The sequence below is a fragment of the Bison bison genome, unplaced genomic scaffold (assembly GCF_000754665.1).
Source record: "Bison bison bison isolate TAMUID 2011002044 unplaced genomic scaffold, Bison_UMD1.0 scf7180017864224, whole genome shotgun sequence".
Taxonomy (NCBI): domain Eukaryota; kingdom Metazoa; phylum Chordata; class Mammalia; order Artiodactyla; family Bovidae; genus Bison; species Bison bison.
In genome coordinates, this window is record NW_011494796.1 from 3,590,937 (window position 1) to 3,617,323 (window position 26,387).

General features: G+C 39.4%; 1 protein-coding gene across 1 annotated transcript in view; it reads right to left on the reverse strand.

Annotated features, from left to right (window-relative positions):
• Positions 1-26,387, reverse strand: part of LRRK1 (leucine-rich repeat kinase 1) — a 130,627-nt gene that overhangs the window by 87,495 nt on the left and 16,745 nt on the right. The window contains 1 exon segment of the mRNA XM_010845812.1: positions 5,118-5,281. Within this exon segment, the coding sequence (XP_010844114.1) occupies positions 5,118-5,281 (164 nt within the window).

Sequence of the window (26,387 nt, forward strand, 5' to 3'; positions counted from 1 at the left end):
TTAACTTATAGGTAGAGTATATCATGTGAAATGCTGGGCTGGATGAAGCACAAGCTGGAATCAAGATTTCCAGGAGAAATATCAATAAACTCAGATACACAGATGACATCACCCTTATGTCAGAAAGCAAAGGAGAACTAAAGAGCCTCTTGATGAAAGTGAAAGAGGAGAGTGAAAAAGTTGGCTTAAAACTCAACATTCAGAAAACTAAGATCATGGCATCAGGTCCCTTTACTTCATGGCAAATAGATGGGGGAACAATGGAAACAGTGACAGACTTTATTTTAGGGGGGCTCCAAAATCATTGTAGATGGTGACTGCAGCCATGAAATTAAAAGACGCTTGCTCCTTGGAAGAAAAGTTATGACCAAGCTAGATAGCATATTAAAAAGCAGACATAGTACTTGGCCAAAAAAGGTCCTTCTAGTCAAAGCTATGGTTTTTCCAGGAGTCATGTATGGATGTGAGAGTTGGACTATAAAGAAAGCTGAGCGCCAAAGAATTGATGCTTTTGAACTGTGGTGTTGGAGAAGACCTTGAGAGTCCCCTGGACTGCAAGGAGATCCAACCAGTCCATCCTAAAGGAGATAAGTCCTGGATATTCATTGGAAGGACTGATGCTGAAGCTGAAGCTGAAACTTCAATACTTTGGCCACCTGATGAGAAGAACTGACTTATTGGAAAAGATCTTTATGCTGGGAAAGATTGAAGGCAGGAGGAGAGAGGATGAGATGGTTGGATGGCATCACTGACTTGATGGACATGAGTTTGAGCAAGCTCTGGGAGTTGGTGATGGACAGGGATGCCTGGTGTGCTGCAGTCCATGGGGTCGCAAAGAGTTGGACACAACTGAGCGACTGAACTAAAATCATCTGTGCTATTATTATTTTGAATTCTTTTTCTGGAATGTTGCCTATCTCCACTTCATGTAGTTGTTTTTCTGAGGTTTTACCTTGTTCTTTCATCTGGGAGATAATCGTCTGCCTTTTCATTTTGATTAAATTTCTGTGGCTGTGGTTTATGTTTTGGAGCCTCTAGGATTGTAGTTCTTTTTGCTTCTTCTGTCTGTCCTCTGGTGGATGAGGCTGTTGGGAAGGACTGGTATGGGAAAAAACTGGGCCTTGTCCTGGTGGGCAGGGTCTTGCTCAGTAACACTGTAATCTGCTGATGGGTGGGGCTCCCTCTCTATTAGCTGTTTGGCCTGAGGTGACTCAGCCCTGGAGTCTACAGGCTCTATGGCAGGGTTAATAACCACTTCCAAGAGGGCTGGCTTGCCAAGGAGCACCTCCCAGAACTGCTGCTGCCAATGCCTCTGTCCCCGTGGCAAGCCACTGCTGACCCACACCTCCACAGGAGACCCTCCACTGTTCATTATGTGTTTTCAAGATTCCACATTGTATTTAGTTGCATTGAACAGCTTCAGCTACATGTAACAGGTTCTGATAAATTCTCCTTTTATTTTTAATCTGTTACAAATATTTTCTAATTTTCCTTGTTATGGTTTCTTGGTTATACCCATCATTTAAAAGTGGACGTTTATTTTCCAAATACATGGAGTTTTTAAAGTATCCTTGACGCTAATTTCTCATTTTGATATTAGCTTCTCATTTAAATTCTTTCTTCTCTGTAATCACCTTCTGTGTTTTCTCAGTCTTTTAACCTTTTTGAGGTTTTCAATGGCTAAGTCTCTTGGTAACTGTCACATTAAACTTGAAAATATGTGGGTTATTTTCAAATATCTTTTGATATTGATTTCTAACATAACTGTGCAGTGATAAGAGAACAGACTCTGTATGATTTCAATACCTTTGACCATGAAAGTTTTGCCCTTTGTTTTACATCCCTGGATACGTTCCAGTGTCTCCTGGTTTATAGTCTACGGCAACTTGAACAGAACTTGTACCCTGCGTTGTGTGAGAATTGTATACATCTTAATAATGTTGAATTGATTCACAGTGCTTTTCAGGTCTACTATATCCTTCTACTTTCATGTCCAGTTATTCTATTAACTTTTGAGGGTTTGATTTATTTTGAAATTTCAACTAAAAACCTTAATTTATCTACTTAAAAAAATTGTAATACATAGTAGAACTATATGTAACTTTGTTCTGCATTTTTAAAGTCTTCTGTAAATGTGTTATAATACTATCATACTTTAAAAAATTAAGAATTAAGAAAAGTTTACCTGTTTTTGTTTAGTTTTTTAATGCTACTTCTAGAAAACTCTACCTTCTAAGTGTCTCATATTCTGTTTCTTTGGAACAGCATCATTGTTTTGCCAAAAGTTTTCACTTTCATCTCAGGTTCAGATTTGTTAACAAATTATATTATATAGTTATACGTATATCTCCTCATTGTATACAAATTAACAATACAAATATTTATTAGAGAATTATCTAGTCTACTTTCAATACACATTAAAAGAGAAAAAAAAGAAACAGCAGAGGACAGCAATAGTATATACATCATGAAACTGAATTTGCTGACATTTGGACTTAAACATGCCTTCCCAGGTGGTGCTAGTGGTAAGGAAACTGCCTGCCAACGCAGGAGATGCAAGAGGTGCAGGTTCAATGGGAAGTCTATGTGACGGCAGTCTGGAGGTCCATTTGGGAAAAGGTCCCAGGCAGTGCGACTGCTCTGTGGGTAACACTTTGGACTGTTGCTTCTTCGGTCCCCACTTACAATCCCCAGGCCACAAACGATGGGCCAACAACTTTGACCTGCTCCAGTTCTCCCATAAGAAGAGAGGTTTTGACCACATATACTGTGAATTCATAATGGGAGGAATCAAAAATGCTCAGTTCAGTTCAGTCACTCAGTTACATCCGACTCTTTGTGACCTCATGGACTGCAGCACGTCAGACTTCCCTGTCCATCACCAACTCCTGGAGCTTGCTCAAACTCATGTCCATTGAATCGGTCATGCCATCCAACCATCTCATCCTCTGTTCTCCCCTTCTCCTCTCCTGCCTTCAATCTTTCCCAGCATCAGGTCTTTTCCAATGAGTCAATTCTTCACATCAGGCGGCCACAGTATTGGAGCTTCAGGTTCAATATCAGTCTTTCCAATGAATGATTCAGGACTTACTGCCTTTTGAATTGAATGGTTTGATCTCCTTTCAGTCCAAGGGATTCTCAAGAGTCTTCTCCAACAACACAGTTCAAAAGCATCAGTTCTTCAGCACTCAGCTTTTTCTATGGTCCAACTCTCACATCCATACATGATTACTGGAAAAACCATAGCTTTGACTAGATCGACCTTTGTTGGCAAAGTAATGTCTCTACCTTTTAATAGGCTGTCTAGGTTGGTCATAGCTTTTCTTCTAAGGAGCAAGTGTCTTTTAATTTCATGGCTACAGTCACCATCTGCAGTGATTTTGGAGCCCAAGAAAATAGTCTGTCACTGTTTCCATTGTTTCCCCATCTATTTGCCATGAAGTGATGGGACTGGATGCCATAACTTTAGTTTTTTGAATGTTGAGTTTAAAGCCAACTTTCACATTCATCAAGAGGCTCTTCAGTTCCTCTTTGTTTTCAGCCATAAGCATGGTATCATCTGCCTATCTGAGGTTATTGACATTTCTCCTGGCAATCTTGATTCCAGCCCGTGCTTCTTCCAGCCCAGTGTTTCTCATGATGTACTCTGCATATAATTTAAATAAGCAGGGTGACAATATACAGCCTTGATGTACTCCTTTTCCTGATTTTGAACCAGTCTGTTGTTCCATGTCCAGTGCTAACTGTTGCTTCTTGACCTACATACTGATTTCTCAGGAGGCAGATCAGGTGGTCTGGTATTCCCATCTTTTTAAGAATTTTCCAGTTTGTGGTGATCCACACAGTCAAAGGCTTTGGCATAGTCAATAAAGCAGAAGTAGATGTTTTTCTGGAATTATCTTGCTTTTTCTATGATCCAACGTATGTTGCCAGTTTGATCTCTGGTTCCTCTGCCTTGTCTAAATCCAGCTTGTACATCTGGAAGTTCTTGGTTCACATACTGCTGAAGCCTCGCTTGGAGAATTTTCCAAAAATGCTCTCTTCTCAATAATTATCAAGCACATTGAACTTGACTATTTTCCCCCCAAAATTCTCTTACAACTTTGAGAAGAGGCTGGAGGTTTAGTAATTGAGCTATTTCCAACTATTAATTAAATGAAGACCTTAAACCTGTGCTAATCAAAGTATTGCACACAAAACATCAATAAAGTGCTCTCCTGGTTTACAGCCAATAAGAATTTCCCACAAGGACCAGAACATAGCAATGATCTTCCCAAGCTGTAGGCCAGCAAGAGGGTTGATCTCTATAAGCTTTTGGAAAAAGTTTGGCATATGTTTCAAAATTTTTAAAAGGCTCTTACCCACATTCTCAATTTTTGCAAATCTACCTAAGTGAAGAAAATAGCTGACAATAAGAAAACAATTAGGCAAAAAAACATTCAGTATAGTATTATTTATAGAAATAAAAAATTAGAAACAATCCAAATATCTAACCAAATGGAATAGCCAGATAAATGAGAGTGTCTCTACCAGATGAAATGTCATGTATCCACTGAAGGTGAGGCACATAAGGAACCTATAGTCATACAGAAAATGGTTCATATAATATTAGATAAGAGAAAACAGTATGCAAAACTATACATAAATAAGACTCTATCTATATTAGAAACAATAAAAACAAAAAATGAATGTTCAAATCAGCAACTCGGAAAAGAGTATACCAAAAATGCCAGTGGGATTGTTTGGATGATTAATTTTGGTTCTTTTTTCCTTTACTTTTATATGTTTTTAAATTTTTCAGTTTGCACATGTGCTATTTTATAGTGGAAAAAAGTATAAAAGACTATATTAGGTTAAACCCTCGACTGTCAATTTTGTCCTTTTCCTTTCTGTGACCCCTTCCTGCCCCTGGGAATGATGGCCCAGCGTACTTACCTGACAAGCTGAGAAGTCCACTTGAAAGGACTGACACCAGGAGGTTTACATGAGAAACAAGGTATTCAGAACCCAGGAAATATCCCCATTATTATAATGATAACAAGAAAAGAATTTTCGTGGTTAACCTTCACTCAACCTGGGTCCCCAGTTCTGGCAAGAAGGGCTGGCATAGACCTTACCTTTTCCAGCTGGGATGTGCTCTCGTCACAAGCTTCTCGGAGCAGATGCTGGGCTCTGCTGATGTTTCCTCGCCTGTATGCAGCATGAATGCCTTCCGTCCTGGGGCTCTGCACCATGGCCTCACTGCCTGGCATGGAGAGTTTGCTGCCCATGTCCCCAGCACCTGGGTGAACAGAGGCACACACACATCACCTCCACCGCCAGTCCTGCTTATGGGAACCACCAGAGAGGAGAGCAGGATGTGCTTAAGCCAGAGAGGGCTGCTCTGAAATGCTGCCAGTGTCACCCAGCACAGCCAACTTCAGCACCTGCCCCCTGTGGAGGCACTTCCTGCATGGAGCCAGAGGTGAAGGCGTGGGGAAGATTCTGGAGTGAGACAATGCCCAGAGAGCGGGTCCAGGTCCCCCAGGGCAGCTGCCTGGCAGGCTGGCCTCACCAACAGCAACACCAAACTGCCCCACTGCTATGTCCCTCAGAGGGATACGGTATCCCATGGAGGAAGAAAGGCAAGTCAAAACCTGAGCATGTGGAAATCTAGACCCTCTCTGCCTGGAAAATGCCACAAAGGCATGGGATTTAGAATGGCAGCCCTCACTCCATACTTGCTGGGTCTGAAGACGCAGATGTGAAAGCTGTCAGCCCTTGGAGCTCCCACTCTAGAATGGCTTCATAATTAGCAGTCTGTAGATCCCAGAAGGCTTCAGAGACTTCCTGCACATCCTAAAGTTGCACAGAAAATTGTGCGTGTATGTGTGTGTGTGCACATTTCTCTGGGAAGAAAATTCAAGGTTCCTACTAGATTTGCAAATGTATTACTGAACCATTCCTACTAGATATGCAAATGTATTACTGAACCAGAGTCTAAAGTTCTGTCTTTATCATAGAAAAGACTGCAATGAATGAATAGTTACATTTGATTGTGTTAAGTGGCAGCAGAAATGGGAACAGAATTCAAAAATCATTCTTGGCCAAGTTCACCCAGCTTGTAAGAGGCAAACCATGACTGGTGTTTGGTTTACCAGCTCTTAGGCTGGGTCTAACCCCACTCCATCTCTTTGAAGAGATGAAAAAAAATGGCTTTTTTTTCATGTTAAAATGTAAATGATGAAGAAGGTTGCCTTCCAAACATTCACATCACAAAAGCAAATCACATTACAGCAGCTAACATTTGGAAAAAAGTTTTTTTCAAAATTTATTTACAATAGGATAAAATTTACATGTTTAGAAATAAATCTTTAAAATGATGGATAAGATCTGTATCCTATAAACTATAGGGTATAGATATAAAATATATATATATATATATAAACTATATATATATATAAAAACTATAAACTTTGCTGAAAGAAGTTAAATAAGACCTATACAAATGGAAAGACATCTCATGTTCGTGGATTAAAACAATCAATATTATTAAGTCTCAATTCTCTCCAATTTTATCTGTAGATTCAATGTAATCCCAACCATAATCCCAATAGGATTTGAGGGGGATAAAATTGACAACCTGATCCTCAAATTTGTTCAAAAATTCAAAGCATTTACCCCAAACAATCTTGAAAAACAAGAGTTGGAGGATCTACACTACTTGATTTCAAGTCTTACATAAAACTATAATAATAATCAAAGCAGTGTGCTACTAGTATATACAAATATATCTGTAGAACAGAATAGCTTCTCAACTTTCTGTTGGGAAATAGACTCATACTTGTACATCCAATTAATTTTTGATAAGGGTGCCAACACAATGAGAAAAACAAAAATTATTTCAATAAATCGTGCTGGGACAACTGGACATCATTGAATAAAAAGGGACTCTGACTCCTACTTCTCACCACACACAAAAATTACTTTGAAATGGATCATGGATTTAAACATAAAGGTTAAAACTGTAGTGTTTCTAGGAAAAAAATATCACAGGAAGACATTTTTATGACTTGAGAGTAGGCAAAGCTTTCTTAGATGGGACACAGAAAGTAATAAACATGAAAGGAAAAAATCACTAATTAGACTTCAACAAAATTTAAAACTTACGCTCATCAGAAGGTTGATCTACCATTTAAAAACTATTTACCATTTGACAATGAGTAGGCAAGTTACATACTGGAAGAAAATATTTGCAAAACATACACCCAAAAAACGGATGGTATTCAGAAAACAGGAAGAACTCCTATAACTTGGTAATAAAGGACAAACAATCCAGTTAAAAACAAGCAAAGATTTGAATGGCAGAAGAGATTCAAAAAGCTCAATATCATTAGTCATCAGGGAAATGAAAATTAAACACCACTACAATCCCACAAAAGTCAGTGAAATTTAAAAAGACTGATAATACTTGGTGAGGATATGGAGAAACCAGAACACTCATACCTTATTGGTTGCATCTAAAATTGTACAACCACTTTGGAAACAAGTCTATTGGTTTCTTACGAAACTAAGTACACACCTATCCTATGACTTCCTTATTCTATTCTTAGGTATTTACCCAAGAAAATATGTCTAAAATATATCCAATAATGTTTATATTAAATGCCATTCATAGTATTTTCAAACTGTAAAGCTGTCCATCAAAAGGAGTTGAATAAATAACTCCCATAGTATAGTGACTACTTAGCAATCAAAAGGAATAAACTGCTGATCCACGAAATGATTGATGGTAATCTAAAAACACACTGCTGAATGAAAGAATGACTTCATAAAATGATCCCATTTATATGCTGTTCTGATCTATGGTGGGAAAAAAATCAGAACAGTGGTTCCTGAGGGTGCACATGAAGTTCACCAGAAAAGGGGCACGAGGAAATTGTTTAGGCATGGTTCTATATCTTGATGACGTTTTCAGTATACAGGTGGTGGCTTTTGTCAAAACTTATCAAATAGTCCAATGAAGATATGTACATTTTCTTTATATAAACTTTATCTAAAAATTATAAACAATATTAAACTATAGTGAATAAAATGAATACTAAAGTATTTGAGGGTGAAAAGTACAGATATTTCCAACTTAATTTGAGATGCGTTAATAATAACAGATTGATAGATGGACAGAAGAACAGATAGATGGATAGAAATGAGAGTAATTTCAGAAAGTGTTAATGGTAGAATTTAGGTGGTGGGTATATGGACATACATAGTTCTATTCTTTCAGTTTTACTGTATGTTCAACTTTTCACAACACAATCTTGGGAGAAGTAAACCAGAATAACGTACCCTAAATGCAAGGCCTGCCATGTGGCATACTGAACGAGTTCCACCACCAGCGCAGAAAAGTCCTGCTTGGGGAGACAGGGAAAGACAAACTGCTTACAGTGAAGGTCCTTGATACCATTCAGAGTCTTTGTAGCTCACTCTAAGCCATGACTACTTCCAAGACAACCATTCTGAAAACCACATTAAGTGGATTTCAGGAGCATCACTCACAATCTGCACCCTTCCTGAAACATGAATGCAAGACTGTTATGTTTAAATGGAGTTTACTGGGGTTTGGGCTCTGTATTTTCAGCAAGAGGAATCAGAAAAGGGTTATACATTAGGCAGCTTCCCAGGTGGTGCTAGTGGTATGGAATCTGCCTGCCAGAGCAGGAGACACAAGAGATGCAGGATATTGGGAAGATTTCCTGGAAAAGGAAATGGCACCCCACTCCAGTATTCTTGCTTGGAAAATCCCATGGACAGAGGAGCCTGGTGGGCTACTGTCCATGGGACCACAAAGAGTCAGACATGGCTGAACACACACTTCAAGGCAGCTTCACATCTCAACGCACACTAACAATCCTCATTAACCTTTATTTTTTTATATTTGTAGTTACCTTTTATTTAACATTTTTATTCCTCTCATTTATCTCTTTTAACTAGAATTACCATCTTATGTCATTTCTTTTTATTTATTTTTAATTGGAACATAATTGCTTTACAATATCGTGTTGTTTTCTGCCATATAACAATGTGAATCGGTAATAACTAAAAATATATATATACACACACACATATATATATATCCCCTCCCTCTTATTTCTCCCTCCCACCCACCTCTCTAGGTCATCACAGAGTGCCAGGCTTGGCTCTCTGTGTTATATAGCATCTTCCCACTAGCCATCTATTTGAGAAAGTGGCACTGATATATACAGTATCATGTAAAATACTACCATGTAAAAGACATGTACAATTTACTACCATGTAAAATAGAGTCCTCATTAATTATTAACAGTCAGAGATCCTGAGACATTTGAGCGCCACGGGCAGGGAGGAGGGAAGCCACTGGAGGGAGAAGGCTTTGTCGGGGCAGAAGGCAGAATACACGGCAGCGTCATCCCTCAGAAGGGGGCACTTAGTCACGTCACTGCTCATCTTTCAGAATTAAGCAAATATCCCCCTTAGCTCCATAAAAGACAGATGTGTGCAAAGGCATAAAGTAACTTCTTCTCTTCAGATTAGGAATAAAGTAACCTCTTCTGTTCACCTTAGGAACATAAATAGAAACTTCACCTTTACACCCAGGTTAAGCAACACTGCTAAGGTGGAGCCTAGGACATGGGATGCGCATGAAATTACAAGGGTGGTTTTACTTTAACTTGGTTTTTAAATAATGCAAAGTACGTGGAATAAATGACATAATTAGAAACACTCTGCTCAGTTCTATTTACATATATATTTGTTTTAATGCTGTGGTTTTTTCACTTTGAATCTGATTTTCTTAAGTTACACGGACAACACATGTCCACTGTCACTGACACAAGAGCTGGGGCTTCTGGTCCAAACAAACTGTTAGAAGGACCTTATGGGAAAATACCAGTTAATGCATATGCATTTAATTTAATCTGCCAATTTCATTTAATTTCCCGAAGTTGTAAAGAGAAGGGTTAACATTTATTTAAATTGAAAAAGACCAAAATGCTAATGATAAGTATTACTGATGGGCTGAGGGGAATTAGATAGGATTAGAAAAGATTTTTCTTTATTCCCTAAAGTCTCTGCAATGGAATTATATGACTTAACTTAAAATTTTAAAGAAATCAAATAAGTAATAAAAGAACACATTCTCACTGAAAAAAAATTAAATAGTAGAGAGATACATCATGTAAGGCAGAAACCCTCTTCCCCACCATGAAACGTCTTTTGTTAAAGGTAAATATATGTACTTTAATAGTAATTTTATTTTTACAAAAATACTACTAGAGTTTTATATTGAGAATTGGTGACCTTTGATTTAAACTTAGAGCAAGATAATTTATTTATACTATTTGAGATTATTCGATTATTTTTGCCTATTAATCAAACATTTCCATAATTATATTCTTTAATACAGTAAATCATCACAGTTCTAAATATTTTATTCATACACATTTAAAATTCATACTCAAAATACAATCCCCAAACATATTCTATTTCAATACAATATTAATGTAGCAGAGAACTAAAACTAGTAGGGAATTAATAGTAGAACATTACAATGATTCAGTGTCAAAATTTTTTTAAATCCTTTTTGTTCTCTATTACAATGGGTGTAGTTATTTTCCTAGATAACAATGAAAATTCCATATATATATCAACAGGCATCCTATTTGCTTTTAAGATAAAGTTAATATGCTTAACAAAGAAGATAACTTAAAAAAAAACAAGGAGAAGGGCAAACCATTAGCATAGCTTTTTATTTTTAAGGTTTGATTAGTGTTGCTTGTTTGTTTTTGGGAAAGAGACAACCGGCATTAAGTAGAAGTAGGAAGTAGTGAGGGAAAGCTATAAATGCAGTGGATGACTAGCATTACGGATTTAGCACACAGACTTACTCGAGAACGCAAGAAATATTTCCAATAAGCTATGACGATGACAAGTGAACATACTTCTGGTGGGTGATACATGTTAATATTTATAAGGTCTGGTATTTAAATACGCTGGACATGGGCAGTAAATGAAAGTTCATTATGTGAAAAAGTATTTGTTAAAAATAGTCTAAAACATATGAAACCAGAACATCATTTAGGCTTTGGTAGTCACTTTCAAGTTAATAATCTATTTACAAAAAAAAAAAAAAAACTTTCAGTAACACTGTATGTTTTACATATTCTGACATTTACAGGATAAATGTTTTTAGTTGCCAATAACTCAACCTCTAACTGTTATTTCTGTAATTCAGGATTTAGAAAAATAAATTATTTTGACTATAGGAAAATGAGCAGGAATTATTCTTCTCTTTTATTTTGGGAAAGTAAAGAAACGGAATTTCACAAATGTTACAGAATGATATCTGGTGATACAAGCCAAGCTACTTACACTAACAGTTCATCGTGGCCTTCCCCATCCTAGTCCTCCTTTGTCTGCTGATTCTGAATCTGTTCTGTCTTTATATCCTAACGAGGTATTCTTACCTTTTCTTCTAGAACAGTATTTGTTAAATCATTCCTCCTGACCCACAGTCAGACTAAAATTCTCTCTCTACTGCTCTTTTATTTTTCTGTGAATCTAGGCCAATAGAGAGGTAGTATGAAAGTGACTTTAATTCTATCAGTTCTAAATCAGTTTGTCTCTTACATATATATATTTATTATACTACTGTTTAATTCATCCCCATCAAGGAAAGCATGCATGACAGAAGACAAATGTTCTTTCTTGATTCAAAAATCTCTGGCATCCCCTGTGTATCCTAGAAAAAAAAGACACTACCATTTACATGAATACATGCTTTAAAAAAAATTACATTCACCTGCATCAATGGAGTAGCAAAAAGTAAAAATATATCTAACAACTCAGAGTTCACTGCAGAATAAAGAGTAAATTCTAGACTGCGACTGACCTGGTCATAATTGTTCAATGGCTTTCCTGTGCCACTGTCCATAGAATCCCTATGTGGTCAAATCCTGGGGTCAGGGGCTGTCCCTCCCTGGAGCGAACACCCTCCTGGCACTGCAGGGGCCCATCCACAGCAGTCCTGGGCTCACCAGCCTTCAGTGAGAAGGATGCTTCTTTCTTTGTCAGCTGTCCCTCTAGGGTTTTAGCCGCAGCAGCACTTTTCATCTCTGGGTCGTATTACAGTGAAATCCAACCCTTTACTTCTTCAGGGAAGAAGCAGAGGTTGGGGGTGTAGAGGGCGACATGACCCCCGGGGTGACCCTCAGCAGTAATTCCTCACCGACTCCAGATGGCTGGGGCTCAGCTCCATCAAGCTGGGCCATCAGACCAGCATCAGAAATGAAAGCAAAGGCAGAGGTGGCCTTGGCCAGAGCCCTGGCTCACGGCTCACACGGAGCAGATCTCCAGCAGTGCAGGCTGCACATTTCTTACACCAGCAAAGCCTCCCAGCACTGATAGGAACTTCTCTGTGAATATTTTCACCAAATACCTGAAATGAATTTTTGCTAATAAAAGGGGCATGGGTGGTTATACCTATGAGCAAGCTGGACAGAGGGAAATCACACGTATAACAGTGTGATTATCTTTAGTAATAAAAGATGCAACTATTCATAAGACATCATGTTATGTCTACCCGATACAGTGAAAAATTTAACAAGCTCTAACATTTACTGCTGGCCAGAGTGTGGTGGAACTGGTACATTTGTCATGGGAAGCCTTACTGAGACAGGCTGGGACCCGGGACCCTTTACTGTAGTTCTGCAATGCTTACACCTAGACCAATGTCTCTCAGAGCTACAAAATACAAAGAAAATAAAGAGGCTAAAAGTCACTGTATGCATGCCACACTTAGGAAGATACAAAAAGACCGAAAAACAACAGCCACATCTGAAGAGCAGGGAGTAAAAGCAGTGTACTGTGCACACCCCTTGCACACACCACCGGGGAAGCAGTGGGCAAAATAAAGTAAGCCACCCCTCCAGTCTGACCCCTGGACACACCCCCACCTTCACCCCATGATAAGAACCAGCTCCCTCCTCACCCCTTCCCCCTCTAACCCCAGGGAGCAGAGCAAGCAAGGGAAACAGATGAGGGAAGCCAGGATGAAGACACTCCATGGTGACAGGCCAGCAAGCGGCAGGGGCGAGTGTGATGGAGCAGGGCTCTGTGGCCCTGGGGCCCACAGAACCCCACGACTTTCCTTTCCACTTTCATACTTGAGACAGGCTGCATGCTTTGTCCCTCTAAAGTTCATGCTTTGATCCTGATGCCCAGTCTAAGGAGGTGGGTCTCTGGGAAATGACTCCAAGGCTCATCACTTGGTGTTATGGGCGTTATGAGCTAGTGTTATGGATCAGTGCCCTCCCAGAAGAGACAGAGAGCTCACTCCTTTCTCCCACATGAGGACGCGGTGACAAGGTGGCGTCTACAACCAGGATGTGGGTCCTTGCCGAGAACAGAACCTGCCAGCACCTCATCCTGGACTTCCTGGCCCGTGGAGTGAGAAAGAAATGTGTGCTGTTTAAGGCACCCAGCCTTTGGCAACTTGATAGCAGCCTGAGCCACCTAAAGTAGTAGTAGCGTTAGCCACTCAGCAGTGTTCAACTCTTTGCGGCCCCACGGACTGTAGCCTGCCAAGCTCCTCTGTCCATGGAATTCTCCAGGCAAGAATACTGGAGTGGGTTGCCATTACCTTTTCTAGGGGATCTTCTGGACCCAGGTATCAAACCCAGGTCTCCTGCATTGCAGGTAGATTCTTTATCATCTGAGCCAGCTGGCCCAGTAGGACCTCAGGATACTTCAAAATGAGGATACTTCAAAATTAATGCAACCATTAATACTGATTACATGGAAAACTAAGTAAAAAAAACATTACCTATATGATATTAAGCTAAAAGAGTAGAATATGGAGCAGACAGGAAAAAAATGGGAAAATATATAACACAGAAAATAGGTTGGAATCATTTGAAAATACACAGTGAAAGTGAAAGAGTTTATTCCAGGCTTGTAGATGATGTCTTATTAAAATGCTTGGGGGAAAAAAGGGAGATTTCTAATGAGCACAGGCTATTATTTTTGTTTATAAAAATTTAGTCTGTGTTTTCCAAAATCTTTTCCTCTTTCTCATCAAGTTTGTACTGATTTTGAAATTAAGAAAAGGAAAATGATAACAAAGATAAATGGATCCAACACAAAATTAACTCCTTTCAGATTTAATGAAGTAGTTCTTTGATGGGATTATTTAACTAAAGCAGCTCTTGGGTACAGCACGTCCTGACACAGTTGCCCTGGAAATAAAGAGAATAAGAACATTTTCTGGGACAGTAATTGGCAAAGGTGTCATGGACTTTAAAAGAGAAAATAAAATGATCTGTGATAACATTTAGTAGATCATTAATTGATACTGATTAATAAGAACTGCCAGATGCTATGAGAAATACTCTACGTACATCCGCCTTCCTCCTAACACCCACGCAAGACAGGGGTTCTTACCACCACTTTTCACCAGGTGACCAGTGCTCTGAGTGATTAGATAAAGCGTCTCCACCCCGCTTCTAAGAGCAGATAGGGACTTGAACCCTTGGCCCTGTCATCAAAGTCCGACTCCTCACTTCACAGGCTGAGTGCACCCAACCAAACATGGGGCCATTGTTCAGAACATAATGTGCCAGGGAAACATGTGGGAACTAAAAGGTAAGATGATTGTCATGTTGTTATTCTTGAGTCACTCAGTTGTGTCAGACTCTCTGTGACTTCATGGACTGCAGCACACCAGGGTTCCCTGTCCTCCAGTATCTCCCGGAGTTTGCTGAAACTCATGTCCACAGAGTCAGTGATACCATCCAACCATGTCATCCTCTGTTGCCCCCTTCTCCTGCCCTCGATCTTTCCCAGCATCAGGGTCTTTTCCAATGAGTCAGCTCTTCATATTAGGTGGCCAAAGTGTTGGCGCTTCAGCTTCAGCATCAGTCCTTCCAATGAATATTCAGGGTTGATTTCCTTAAGGATTGGTTTGATCTCTTTGTTGTTCAAGGGACTTTCAAGAGTCTTCTCCAGCAACGCAATTCGAAAGCATCAGTTTTTTGGCACTCAGCCTTCTTCACAGTCCAACTCTCACGTCCATACATGACCACTGGAAAAGCCATAGCTTTGACTAAATGGACCACTGTTGACAAAGTGATGTCTCTGCTTTTTAATACACTGTCTAGGCGTCTCATAACTTTCCTTCCAAGGAATAAGCATCTTTTAATTTCATGGCTGCAGTCACCAGCCACAGCGATTTAGGAGCCAAAGAAAATAAAATCTACCACTGTTTTCATTTTTTCCCCATCTAATTGCCATGAAGTGATAGGACCGGATGCCATGATCTTCGTGCCTTGAATGTTGATATTTAATCCAGTTTTTTCATTCTCTTTCACCTTCATCAAGAAGCTCTTTAGATCCTCTTTGCTTTCTGTCATTAGGATGGTACCATCTGCATATCCGAGGTTGTTGATATTTTCCCTGACTATCTTGATTCCAGCTTGTGATTCATCCATCCTGGTATTTTGCATGATACACTCCACACAGAAGTTAAATAAACATGGTGACAACATATAGCTCTGATGAACTCCTTTTTCAATTTTGAACCAGTCCATTGTCCCATGTCCAGTTCTAAGTGTTGTTTCTTGGCTTGATACAGGTTTCTCAGGAGACAGGTAAGGTTGTCTGGCATTCCCATCTCTTTAAGAATTTTCCAGTTGGTCATGATCCACACAGTCAATGGCTTTGGTATAGTCAGTGAAGCAGAAGTAGATTTATTCTGGAATTCCCTTGTTTTTTTCATGAGCCAACGAATGCTGGCAATTTGATCTCTGGTTCCTCTGCCTTTTCTAAGCTCAGCTTCTACATCTGAGAGTTCTCTGCTCATGTACAGCTGAAGCCTAGCTTGAAGAATTTTGAGCATTACCTTGCTAGCATGTTAAATGAGCTCAATTGTAAGGTAGTTTGAACATTCTTTGGCATTGCCCTTCTTTAGGATTAGAATGAAAACACATTTTCCAGTCCTATGGCCACTGCTGAATTTTCCAAATTTGCTGTGAGCACAGGACTTTAACAACATCATCTTTTAAGATTTTAAATAGTGGAGCTAGAATTCCATCACCTCCATTAGCTTTGTTTGTAGTAATGCCTCCTAAGGCCCACCTGACTTTACACTCCAGGATGTCTGGCTCCATGTGAGTGACCACACCATCATGGATTGTTGTTGTTCAGTCACTCAGTCGTGTCTGACTCTTTTTGACCCCATTAACTGAAGCATGCCAGGCTTCCCTGTCCTTCACCATCTCCCAAATCTTGCTCACTCTCATGTCCATCGAGTCAGTGATGCCATCCAACCATCTCATCCTCTGTCCTCCCCTTCCTCTACTTCCTTCAATCTTTCCCAGCATCAGGGTCCTTTCTAATGACTCAGCTCTTCATATCAGGTGGCCAGGTATTAGAGCTTCAGCTTTAGTCCTTCCAATGAATGTTCAGGATTGATTTCCTTTAGGATTGAGTGGTTTGATCTCCTTGCTGTCCAAGGGGCTCTCAAGAGTCTTCTCCAACACCACAGTTTGAAAGCATCAATTTTTTGGTGCTCAGCCTTTTGTGATCCAACTCTCATATCCATACACGACTACTGGAAAAACCGTAGGTCTGACTATATGGACCTTTGTCAGAAAAGTAATGTCTCTACTTTTTAATATGCTGTCTAGGGGGTCATAACTTTTCATCCAAGGAGCAAGGGTCTTTTAATTTCATGGCTGCAATCACCATCTGCAGTGATTTTGGAGCCAAACAAAATAAAGTCTCACTGTTTCCATTGTTTCCTCATCTATTTCCCATGAAGTGATGGAATCGGATGCCATGATCTTAGTTTTTGAATGTTGAATTTTAAGCCAGCTTTTTCACTCTCCTCTTTCACTTCTATCAAGAGGATCTTTAGTTCCTCTTCACCTTCTGCCATAAGGGTGGTGTCATCTGCATATCTGAGGTTATTGATATTTCTCCCAACAATCTTGATTCCAGTTTGTGCTTCATCCAGTCAGGCTTTCTTATCTCTCCTTGCTAGTCTCTGGAACTCTGTATTCAGATGGGTATATCTTTCATTTTCTCCTTTGCCTTTTGCTTTTCTTCTTTCCTCAGCTATTTGTAATTCTTCTTCAAACAACCACTTTGCCTTTTTGCATGTCTTTTTCTTGGAGATGGCTTTGATCACCGCCTCCTGTACAACGTTACACACCTCCATCTATCAGATCTAATCCCTTGAATCTATTTGTCACTTCCACTGTATAATCGTAAGGGATTTGTTTTAGATCATACCTGAATGGCCTAGTGGTTTTCCCTACTTTCTTCCATTTAAGTCTGAATTTGGCAATTTGGGTCATTACAATCTTTTTTTGTATAGTTCTTCTGTATATTCTTGCCACCTCTTCTTAATCTCTTCTTTTTTTTCTGTTAGATCCTTACCATTTCTGTCCTTTATTGTGATTCTGTCTTATTAGATGAAAAACCAGAGAGGAAATGGAAACCAATTCATCCACGAATTCAGCAGCAGTTAAAAAGAGACACAGAAATACAGAGCTACAAAGATGAATTTTTTCCAACATTGAGGTCCTCTTCTGAAAATTAATTTATTGCTCACTCATTTTATAAATATTTAATACCTACAATGTGCTGAGCTAGAGCCTGGGGACACACATTGATGAGACATGTTGGAAAAGCTAGAGTGTGGAGCTGTATTCTTTCCAGATTTTACTTTTTTAAAAAAAAAATTGAAGTATGGTTGATTTGGGTTTCCCTGGTGGCTCAGACAGTAAAGAATCCACCTGCAATGTAGGAGACCTGGGTTTGATCAGTGGGTTGGGACGATCCTCTGGAGGAGGGCATGGCAACCCACTCCAGTACTCTTGCCTGGAAAATCCCATGGACGGAGGAGCCTGGTGGGCTGCAGTCCATGGGGTCACTAAGGGTCGGACGTGACTGAGCGACTTCACTTTCACTTTTCACTTTCATGCATTGGAGAAGGAAATGGCAGCCCACTCCAGTGTTCTTGCCTGGAGAATCCCAGGGACAGGGGAGCCTGGTGGGCTGCCATCTATGGGGTCGCACAGAGTCAGACACGACTGAAGCAACTTAGCAGCAGCAGCATGAGACAAAAATACAAAATCATGTCTAGTATTGTATTGTTATTACAGGGGAAAAAATCTAGATGTCCATCTATAGACAACTAGCTACAGAAACTATGGAACATCCACACAACAGAGTCCTACGAACCAGGAACAAGGAAAGACAAAGAGTTCTCTATACTGGGGGGTCATCTCCTATTGCTCTGTGATTCTCAGGGCAGCTCCCATTATCCCTCCCTGGGGAAGGGCACAGGACATGCCAGCCTCCGGTGACTCTGTGTGCTGGGTTTGCTCACCCCATCCTAGAGCTGGGAAGGCAGACTAGCTCAGCAGAGGGCAAGTGAGAAATCTGAATTGTGCCCCCAAGAGGGAGCTCGGCACAGTGAAGCAGAAGGAAGTACAGCACTTGTGCTTGGCTTGAGTCTGACCAGAAAGCGATACTGGTTCCCAGAAGAAGGAGAGGCCCCTCCCTTCATCCCAGCCCCTGTGCCCGCCTAGGGGTTACTGCCAAGGACCCTCCTCATGCCCATCTGTGGTCTCAGCGCATCCAGAAGTACTGATGGTGGGGAGGGAAGCTGCAAGCAGATGTCTTGCCTCCATCTCCTCACCCTCCTAGGTAGCATCTGGATGGCCTTACTGGTGCAGGGCAGGGTGCTGCGGTGTCTGCACTGGAAAGGGCAGAAGCAGGGTAGGCAGACAGAAACAGACTCTCACCAAGACAAGACAAGCTGACTCTGGGGGAAATGCCTGGGAGGTCTCTTGAGAGAACAAGATTAGAGACTGAGGACAGAGGCTGCATTTTGTGAACTTCTGGGAAAGATCTGGGCAAAGGAGTTTAGAGGTTTGGCCGTGTGCTTTAAATGGAATTTCTTGTGGATGTCCTTTCAAAAAACTTAAGATCTAAGATGCTTTATGATTTTAAGATTCCAGGCTGGAGTTTCCTTGGAATATAGAGGCCATGAGTGATTTCCCTGGATCTCACATAAATATTCATTTCTCCTCTTCTCCCTTTTTAATGAATGAATTATACTACGATTATGTTCTACAACTTGCTTCTCTCACTTGGAAGTTCTGGGTCGGCACTCAGAGACCCAGCACAGCTGTTGTCATGGCAGCCCTTTGTCTTCATTGCTGGATATTTAGGGCAGGTCTAGTTTTGTGTAACCCCTTCCACTGCTGCACTGAATATCCTTATGTGTGCATTTCTCAGACATAACCTGAACTGTCTCCCCAAGTTAAATTCCTAGCAGTAGAAGAAACAGAGGATATAGTAGGCCTTGATTTTTAAAAAGATTACCAATTTGCTTTCCCAAAAGTTGCATCAATTATGTCCTTACTTATCAACCCAATATTAGTTTAAAATAAAATATGAAAAACAGAGCAAAACATATCTTTGCTGTCTTAAATGATATCAAAATTCCTGATTGTTTACAATCTGCAAAGCAAAATAACATATCTCAAAATTGGTTTTGGTTTCAATTTCTTCTCATATAAATGACATTCAATATATTTTCACATTGATCCATCATTTCTATCTTTTTCAATGAATTAATAAACTCTCTAAATCTCTTCTTTGGTTCATTTGAAATTGGGCTATTCTTTCTATCACTGATTTACCAGTGCTCTTTGCAGTATGTGTTGAAAACAGTTTTGACCTGTTTGTGGGTTGTCACTTCTATTTCTGCAGAATAGTTCTAATTGTTAGGTAATTATTTTATTAATGTTCTCCTTTATGGTATCTGGATTCTGTACCATGCTTAGGAAAAAGTCCCTCCTCACTTCCAAATTATATTATCATTTTCTTAGACTTTTAGTGGTATTCATTTCTATGTTTAAATATTTGATTCATCTGACACTGATTTTGGTGTGGAAGTGAGGAAGTAATATGTTATGTTTGTCCTATTACCAAGCAAACTTTCTTTTCTGGACAAATTTGAAATCCTAAATAGTAAAGCAAAACTAATGTGCATTTGGCCTATTTGCTGAGTTGCGGCTCTAACCCATTGCTTTTCTTGTCCTTTCCCTCTCTAGTCTCCAACATGTTTCATTACAATGGCTTTGTAATAATTCTAACATTTGGTACTCTTTCTTTCAACTGACCCCCTTCTCATTTGAATTTTCTTGGCTATTCTCATGTTTATTTTTCTACATAGAATTTACTTCTCTCTTTATGTTCTAAAAGAATCTTGTTTGTATTTTAATTGAAATTGCACTGAATTATAAAATCAACATGTAGAGAACCAATATATTTACAATGTTGTCTCTCTATATAAGAGGATGATAGTTGACTTTCCTCGTATAGTTGGACTTCGCTCGTAGCTCAGTTGGTAAAGAATCTGCCTGCAGTAGAAGAGACGTGGGTTCAATCCCTGGGTCGAAAAGATCCCCTGGAGAAAGAAATGGCAACCCACTCCAGTATTCTTGCCTGGAGAATCCCATGGACAGAGGAGCCTGGCAGGCTACAGTCCATGGGGTCGCAAGAGTAGGACACGACTTAGTGACTAAAGAGACAGAGAAATAGTTGACTTATAGTATTACATTAGCATCAGGTGTAAATATAGTGGTTTGATACTTTTATAAATTATACTCTAAAGTTATTAAAAATATGTTATATTCCCTGTGCTATATATTGTATCCTTGTACCTTATTTATTTTATACCTAGTAGTTTGCACTTCTTCCTTCCCTTCCTTGATCTTGTCTCTTTCCCTGTCTCTTTCCCCTCTGGTAATCACTAGCTTGTTCTCTATAGCTATGAGTCTCTTTCTGTCTTTTTATATTCACATGCTTATTTTTTAAGACTCTACATATAAGTGAAAACATAGTTTCTGTCTTTCTCTGTTAGACTTATTTCACTTAGCATAATACCCTTCAGGTCCATCCATGTGGTTATAAAGAGCAAAATTTCATTCTTTATTATAGTTGAGTAATATTCCATTGTGTGTGTATATATATGTTGTTGTTATTCAGTTGCTAAGTCATGTCCAACTCTCTGTGACCCCATGGACTGCAGCACGCCAGAATTCCCTGTCCTCCAGTATCTCCCTGAGTTTACTAAAACTCATGTCCATTGAGTCAGTGATACCATCCAACCAAGTCATCCTCTGTTGCCTCCTTCTCCTCCTGCCCTCAATCTTTCCCAGCATCAGGGTCTTTTCTAATGAGCTGGCTTTTCACATAGGTGGCCAACATATTGGAGTGTCAACTTCAGCATCAGTCCTTCCAATTAATATTCAGGATTGATTTCCTTTAGGATTGACTGGTTTGATCTTGCTGTCCAAGGGACTCTCAAGAGTCTTCTCCAGCATCACAGTTTGAAAGCATCAATTCTTCAGTGGCTAGCCTTCTTTATGGTCCAACTCTCACATTCATACATGAATACTGGAAAACCACAGCTTTGAGGTTTTGTCAGAAAAAGTAATGTCTTTGCTTTTAATACGGTTTGTCTAGGTTTTTCCCAGCTTTTCTTCCAAGGAGCGAGCATCATGGCTGAAGTCACTGTCCACAGTGATTTTGCAGCCCAAGAAAATAAAGTTTGTCACTGTTTCCATTTTTTCCCTATCTATTTGCCATGAAGTGATGAGACCAGATGCTATGATCTTTGTTTCTTGAATGCTGAGTTTTAAGGTAGCTTTTTCACTCTCCTCTTTTACCCTTATCAAGAGGGTCTTTAGTTCCTCTTCACTTTCTGCCATCAAAGTGGTGTCATCTGCATATGATAGGTTGTTGATATTTCTCCCTGCAATCTTGATTCCAGCTTGTGGTTCATCCATCCTGGCATTTTGCATGATGTACTCTGCATAGAAGTTAAATAAGCAGGGTGACAACATATAGCCCTGACTAACTCCTTTCCCAGTTTTGAACCAGTCTGTTTTTCCATGTGTAGTTCTAAGTGTTGCTTCTTGTCCTGCATACAGGTTTCTCAGGAGACAGGTAAGTTGGTCCAGTGTTCTCATCTCTTTGAGAATTTTCCACAATTTGTTGTGATCTACACAGTTAAAGGCTTTAGCATAGTCAGTGAAGCAGAAGTAGATGTTTTTCTGGAATTCCCTTCCTTTTCCTATGATCCAGCAGATGTAGGCAATTTGATCTCTGGTTCCTCTGCCTTTTCTAAATGCAGCTGGTACAACTGGAAATTCTTAACTCACATACTCCTGAAGCCTAGTTTGAAGGATTTTGAGCATAATCTTGCTAACATGTGAAATGAATGCAATTGTATGGCAATTTGAACATTTTTTGGCATTGGCCTTCTTTGGGATTAGGGCTCCCAACATGGATCAGTGGTAAAATAATCTGCCTGGCAACACAGGAAACACAGAGAAGCAGGTTTGATCCCTGGGTAGGGAAGATCCCCTGAAGTAGGAAGTGGCAATCCACTGCAGTATTCTTGCCTTGAAAATTCCATGGACAGGAGAGTCTGGCAGACTAGTCTATGGGGTCACAAAGAGTTAGACATCACTGAGCAATTGAGCATGCATGCATTCTTTAGTACTGGAATGAAAACTGACCTTTTCCAGTCCTGTGGTTCACTGCTGAGTTTTCCAAATTGACTGGCATGTTGCATGAAGCACTTTAACAGCATTATCATTTAGGATTTTAAATAGCTCAGCTGGAATTCCATCACCTCCACTAGCTTTGTTCATAGTAATGCTTCCTAAGGCCCACTTGACTTCACACTCTAGGATGTCTGCTTCTGGGTGAGTGAGCACACCATCATGGTTATCTGGGTCATTAAGACCTTTTTAGTACATTGTATTCTTGCCACCTCTTCTTAATATCTCCTGCTTCTGTTAGGTCCTTGCCATTTCTGAATTTTATTGTGCCCATCTTTGCATGAAGTGTCCCCTTGGTATTTCTAATTTTCCTGAAGAGATCTCTAGTCTTTTCCATTCTATTGTTTTCCTCTATTTCTTTGCATTGCTCACTTAGGAAGTATGTCTCCTTCCTATTCTCTAGAACTCTGCATTCAGTTGGGAATATCTTTCCCTTTATCATTTGCCTTTTGCTTTTGTCCTTTTCTCAGCTATTTGTAAGGCCTCCTCAGACAACCACTTTGCCTTCTTGCATTTATTCTCTTGATGATGGTATTGGTCACTACCTCATATACAATATTACGAACCTCTATCCATAGTTCTTCAGGCGTTCTCTCTCCCAGACCTAATCCTTTGAATTTATTCATCTCCTCCACTAGACAATCATAAAGGATTTGATTTAGGTCATACTTGAATGGTTTAGTGGTTCTCCCTGTGTTTGTGTGCTCAGTCACTCAGTCGTGTCCGACTATTTGCAACCCCGTGGACTGTAGCACGCCAGACTCCCCCATCCATGGGGGTTCTCCAGGCAAGAATACTGGAGTGTGCTATGGATAGATCAACTAAACAGAAAATTAGCAAGAAAACACAAACTTTAAATGATACAATGGACCAGTTAGACCTAATTGATATCTACAGGACATTTCACCCTAAAACAATGAATTTCACCTTTTTGTCAAGTGCACATGAACCTTCTCCAGGACAGATCACATCCTGGGCCATAAATCTAGCTTTGGTAAATTCAAAAAATTGAAAATATCTCAAGCATCTTTTCTGATCACAATGCTGTATGATTACATATCAACTACAGGAAAAAACTGTTAAAAATACAAACATATGGAGGCTAAACAACACACTTCTGAATAACCAACAAATCATAGAAGAAATCAAAATATGCATAGAAACGAATGAAAACGAAAACATAACAACCCAAAACCTATGGGATTCAGTAAAAGCAGTGCCAAGGGGAAGGTTCATAGCAATACAAGCCTGCCTCAAGAAACAGGAGAGAAATCAAATAAATAACTTAAATCTACACCTAAAGCAACTAGAAAAGGAAGAAATGAAGAACCCCAGGGTTAGTAGAAGGAAAGAAATCACAAAAATTAGGGCAGAAACCAACGCAATAGAAACAAAAGAGACCATAGCAAAAATCAACAAAGCTAAAAGCTGGTTCTTAGACAAGATAAATAAAATAGACAAACCATTAGCTAGATTTATCAAGAAACAAAGGGAGAAGAATCAAATCAACAAAATTAGAAATGAAAATGGAGAAATCACAACACAGAAATACAAAGAATCATAAGAGACTACTATCAGCAACTATATGTCAATAAAATGGACAACTTGGAAGAAATAGATGAATTCTTAGAAGAGTATACCTTCCAAAATTGAACTAGGGGCTTCCCTGGTGGATCAGACGGTAAAGCGTCTGCCTGCAATGTGGGAGACCCAGGTTTGATTCCTGGGTCAGGAAGATCCCCTGGAGAAGGAAATGGCAATCCACTCCAGCACTCTTGCCTGGAAAATCCCATGAACAGAGAGCCTGATAGGCTACCATCCATGGGGTCACAAAGAGTTGGACATGACTGAGCGACTGACTTCACTTCACTTTCACTGAACCAAGACCTCCAATTTCAAGTGTCTATGGCACAAAATTGAACCAGGAAGAAATAGAAAATCTTAACAGACCCATCACAAGCACAGAAATCAAAACCGGAATCAGAAATCTTCCAACAAAGAAAAGCCCAGGACCAAATGGCTTCACAGCTGAATTCTACCAAAAATTTAGAGAGAGCTAACACCTATCCTACTCAAAGTCTTCCAGAAAATTGCAGAGGAAGGTAAACTTTCAAACTCATTCTATGAGGCCACCATCACCAGACAAAGATGCCACAATAAAGGAAAACTACAGGCCAATATCACTGATGAACATAGATGTAAAAATCCTCAACAAAATTCTAGCAAATAGAATCCAACAACATATTAAAAAGATCATACATCATGACCAAGTGGGTTTTATCTCAGGCATGCAAGAATTCTTCAACATTCACAAATCAATCAATGTGATACGCCACATTAACAAATTGAAAGATAAAAACCATTTGATTATCTCAATAGATGCAGAGATAGCTTTTGACAAAATTCAACATCCATTTATGATAAAAACCCTCCAGAAAGCAGGCATAGAAGGAACATACCTCAAAATAATAAAAGCCATATATAATAAACCCACAGCAAACATTATCCTCAATGGTGAAAAACTGAAAGCATTTTCCCTAAAACCAGGAACAAGACAAGGGTGCCCACTCTCACCACTACTATTCAACATAATTTTGGAAGTTTTGGTCACAGCAATCAGAGCAGAAACAGAAGTAAAAGGAATCCAGATTGGAAAAGAAGAAGTAAAACTCTCACTGTTTGCAGATGACATGATCCTCTACTTGGAAAACCCTAAAGACACCACAGAAAATTATTAGAGATAATCAATGAATATAGTAAATTTGCAGGATATGAAATTAACACACAGAAATCCCTTGCATTCCTATACACTAACAATGAGAAAATAGAAAGAGGAATTAAGGAAACAATTCTATTAGCCACTGTAACAAAAAGAATAAAATACTTAGGAAGAAATCTACCTAAAGAAACAAAAGACCTATATATAGAAAACTATGAAACACTGATGAAAGAAAGAAGACACAAGTAGATGGAGAAATATACCATGTTCATGGATTGGAAGAATCAATATGGTGAAAATGAGTATACTACCCAAAGCAATCTATAGATTCAATGCAACCCCTATCAAGCTACCAACAGTATTTTTCAGAGAACTAGAACAAATAATTTCACAACTTGTATGGAAATACAAAAAAACCTAGAATAGCCAAAGCAATTTTGAGAAAGAAGAATGGAACTGGAGGAATCAACCTGTCTGACTTCAGACTATACTACAAAGCTACAGTCATCAAGACAGTATGGTACTGGCACAAAGCAGAAATATAGATCAATGGAACAAAATAGAAATCCCAGAGATAAACCCATGCACCTATGGACACCTTATCTTTGACAAAGGAGGCAAGAATATACAATGGAGAAAAGACAATCTCTTCAACAAGTAGTGCTGGGAAAACTGGTCAACCACTTGTAAGAGAATGAAACTAGAACACTTTCTAACACCATACACAAAAATAAACTCAAAATGGATTAAAGATCTAAATATAAGACCAGAAACTATAAAACTCCTAGAGGAAAACATAGGCAAAACACTCTCTGACAGAAATCATAGCAGGATTCTCTATGACCCACCTCCCAGAGTAATGGAAATAAAAGCAAAAATAAACAAATGGGACCTAATTAAACTTAAAAGCTTTTACACAACAAAGGAAACTATAAGCAAAGTGAAAAGACAGCCTTCAGAATGGGGGAAAATAATAGCAAATGAAGCAACTGACAAAGAATTAATCT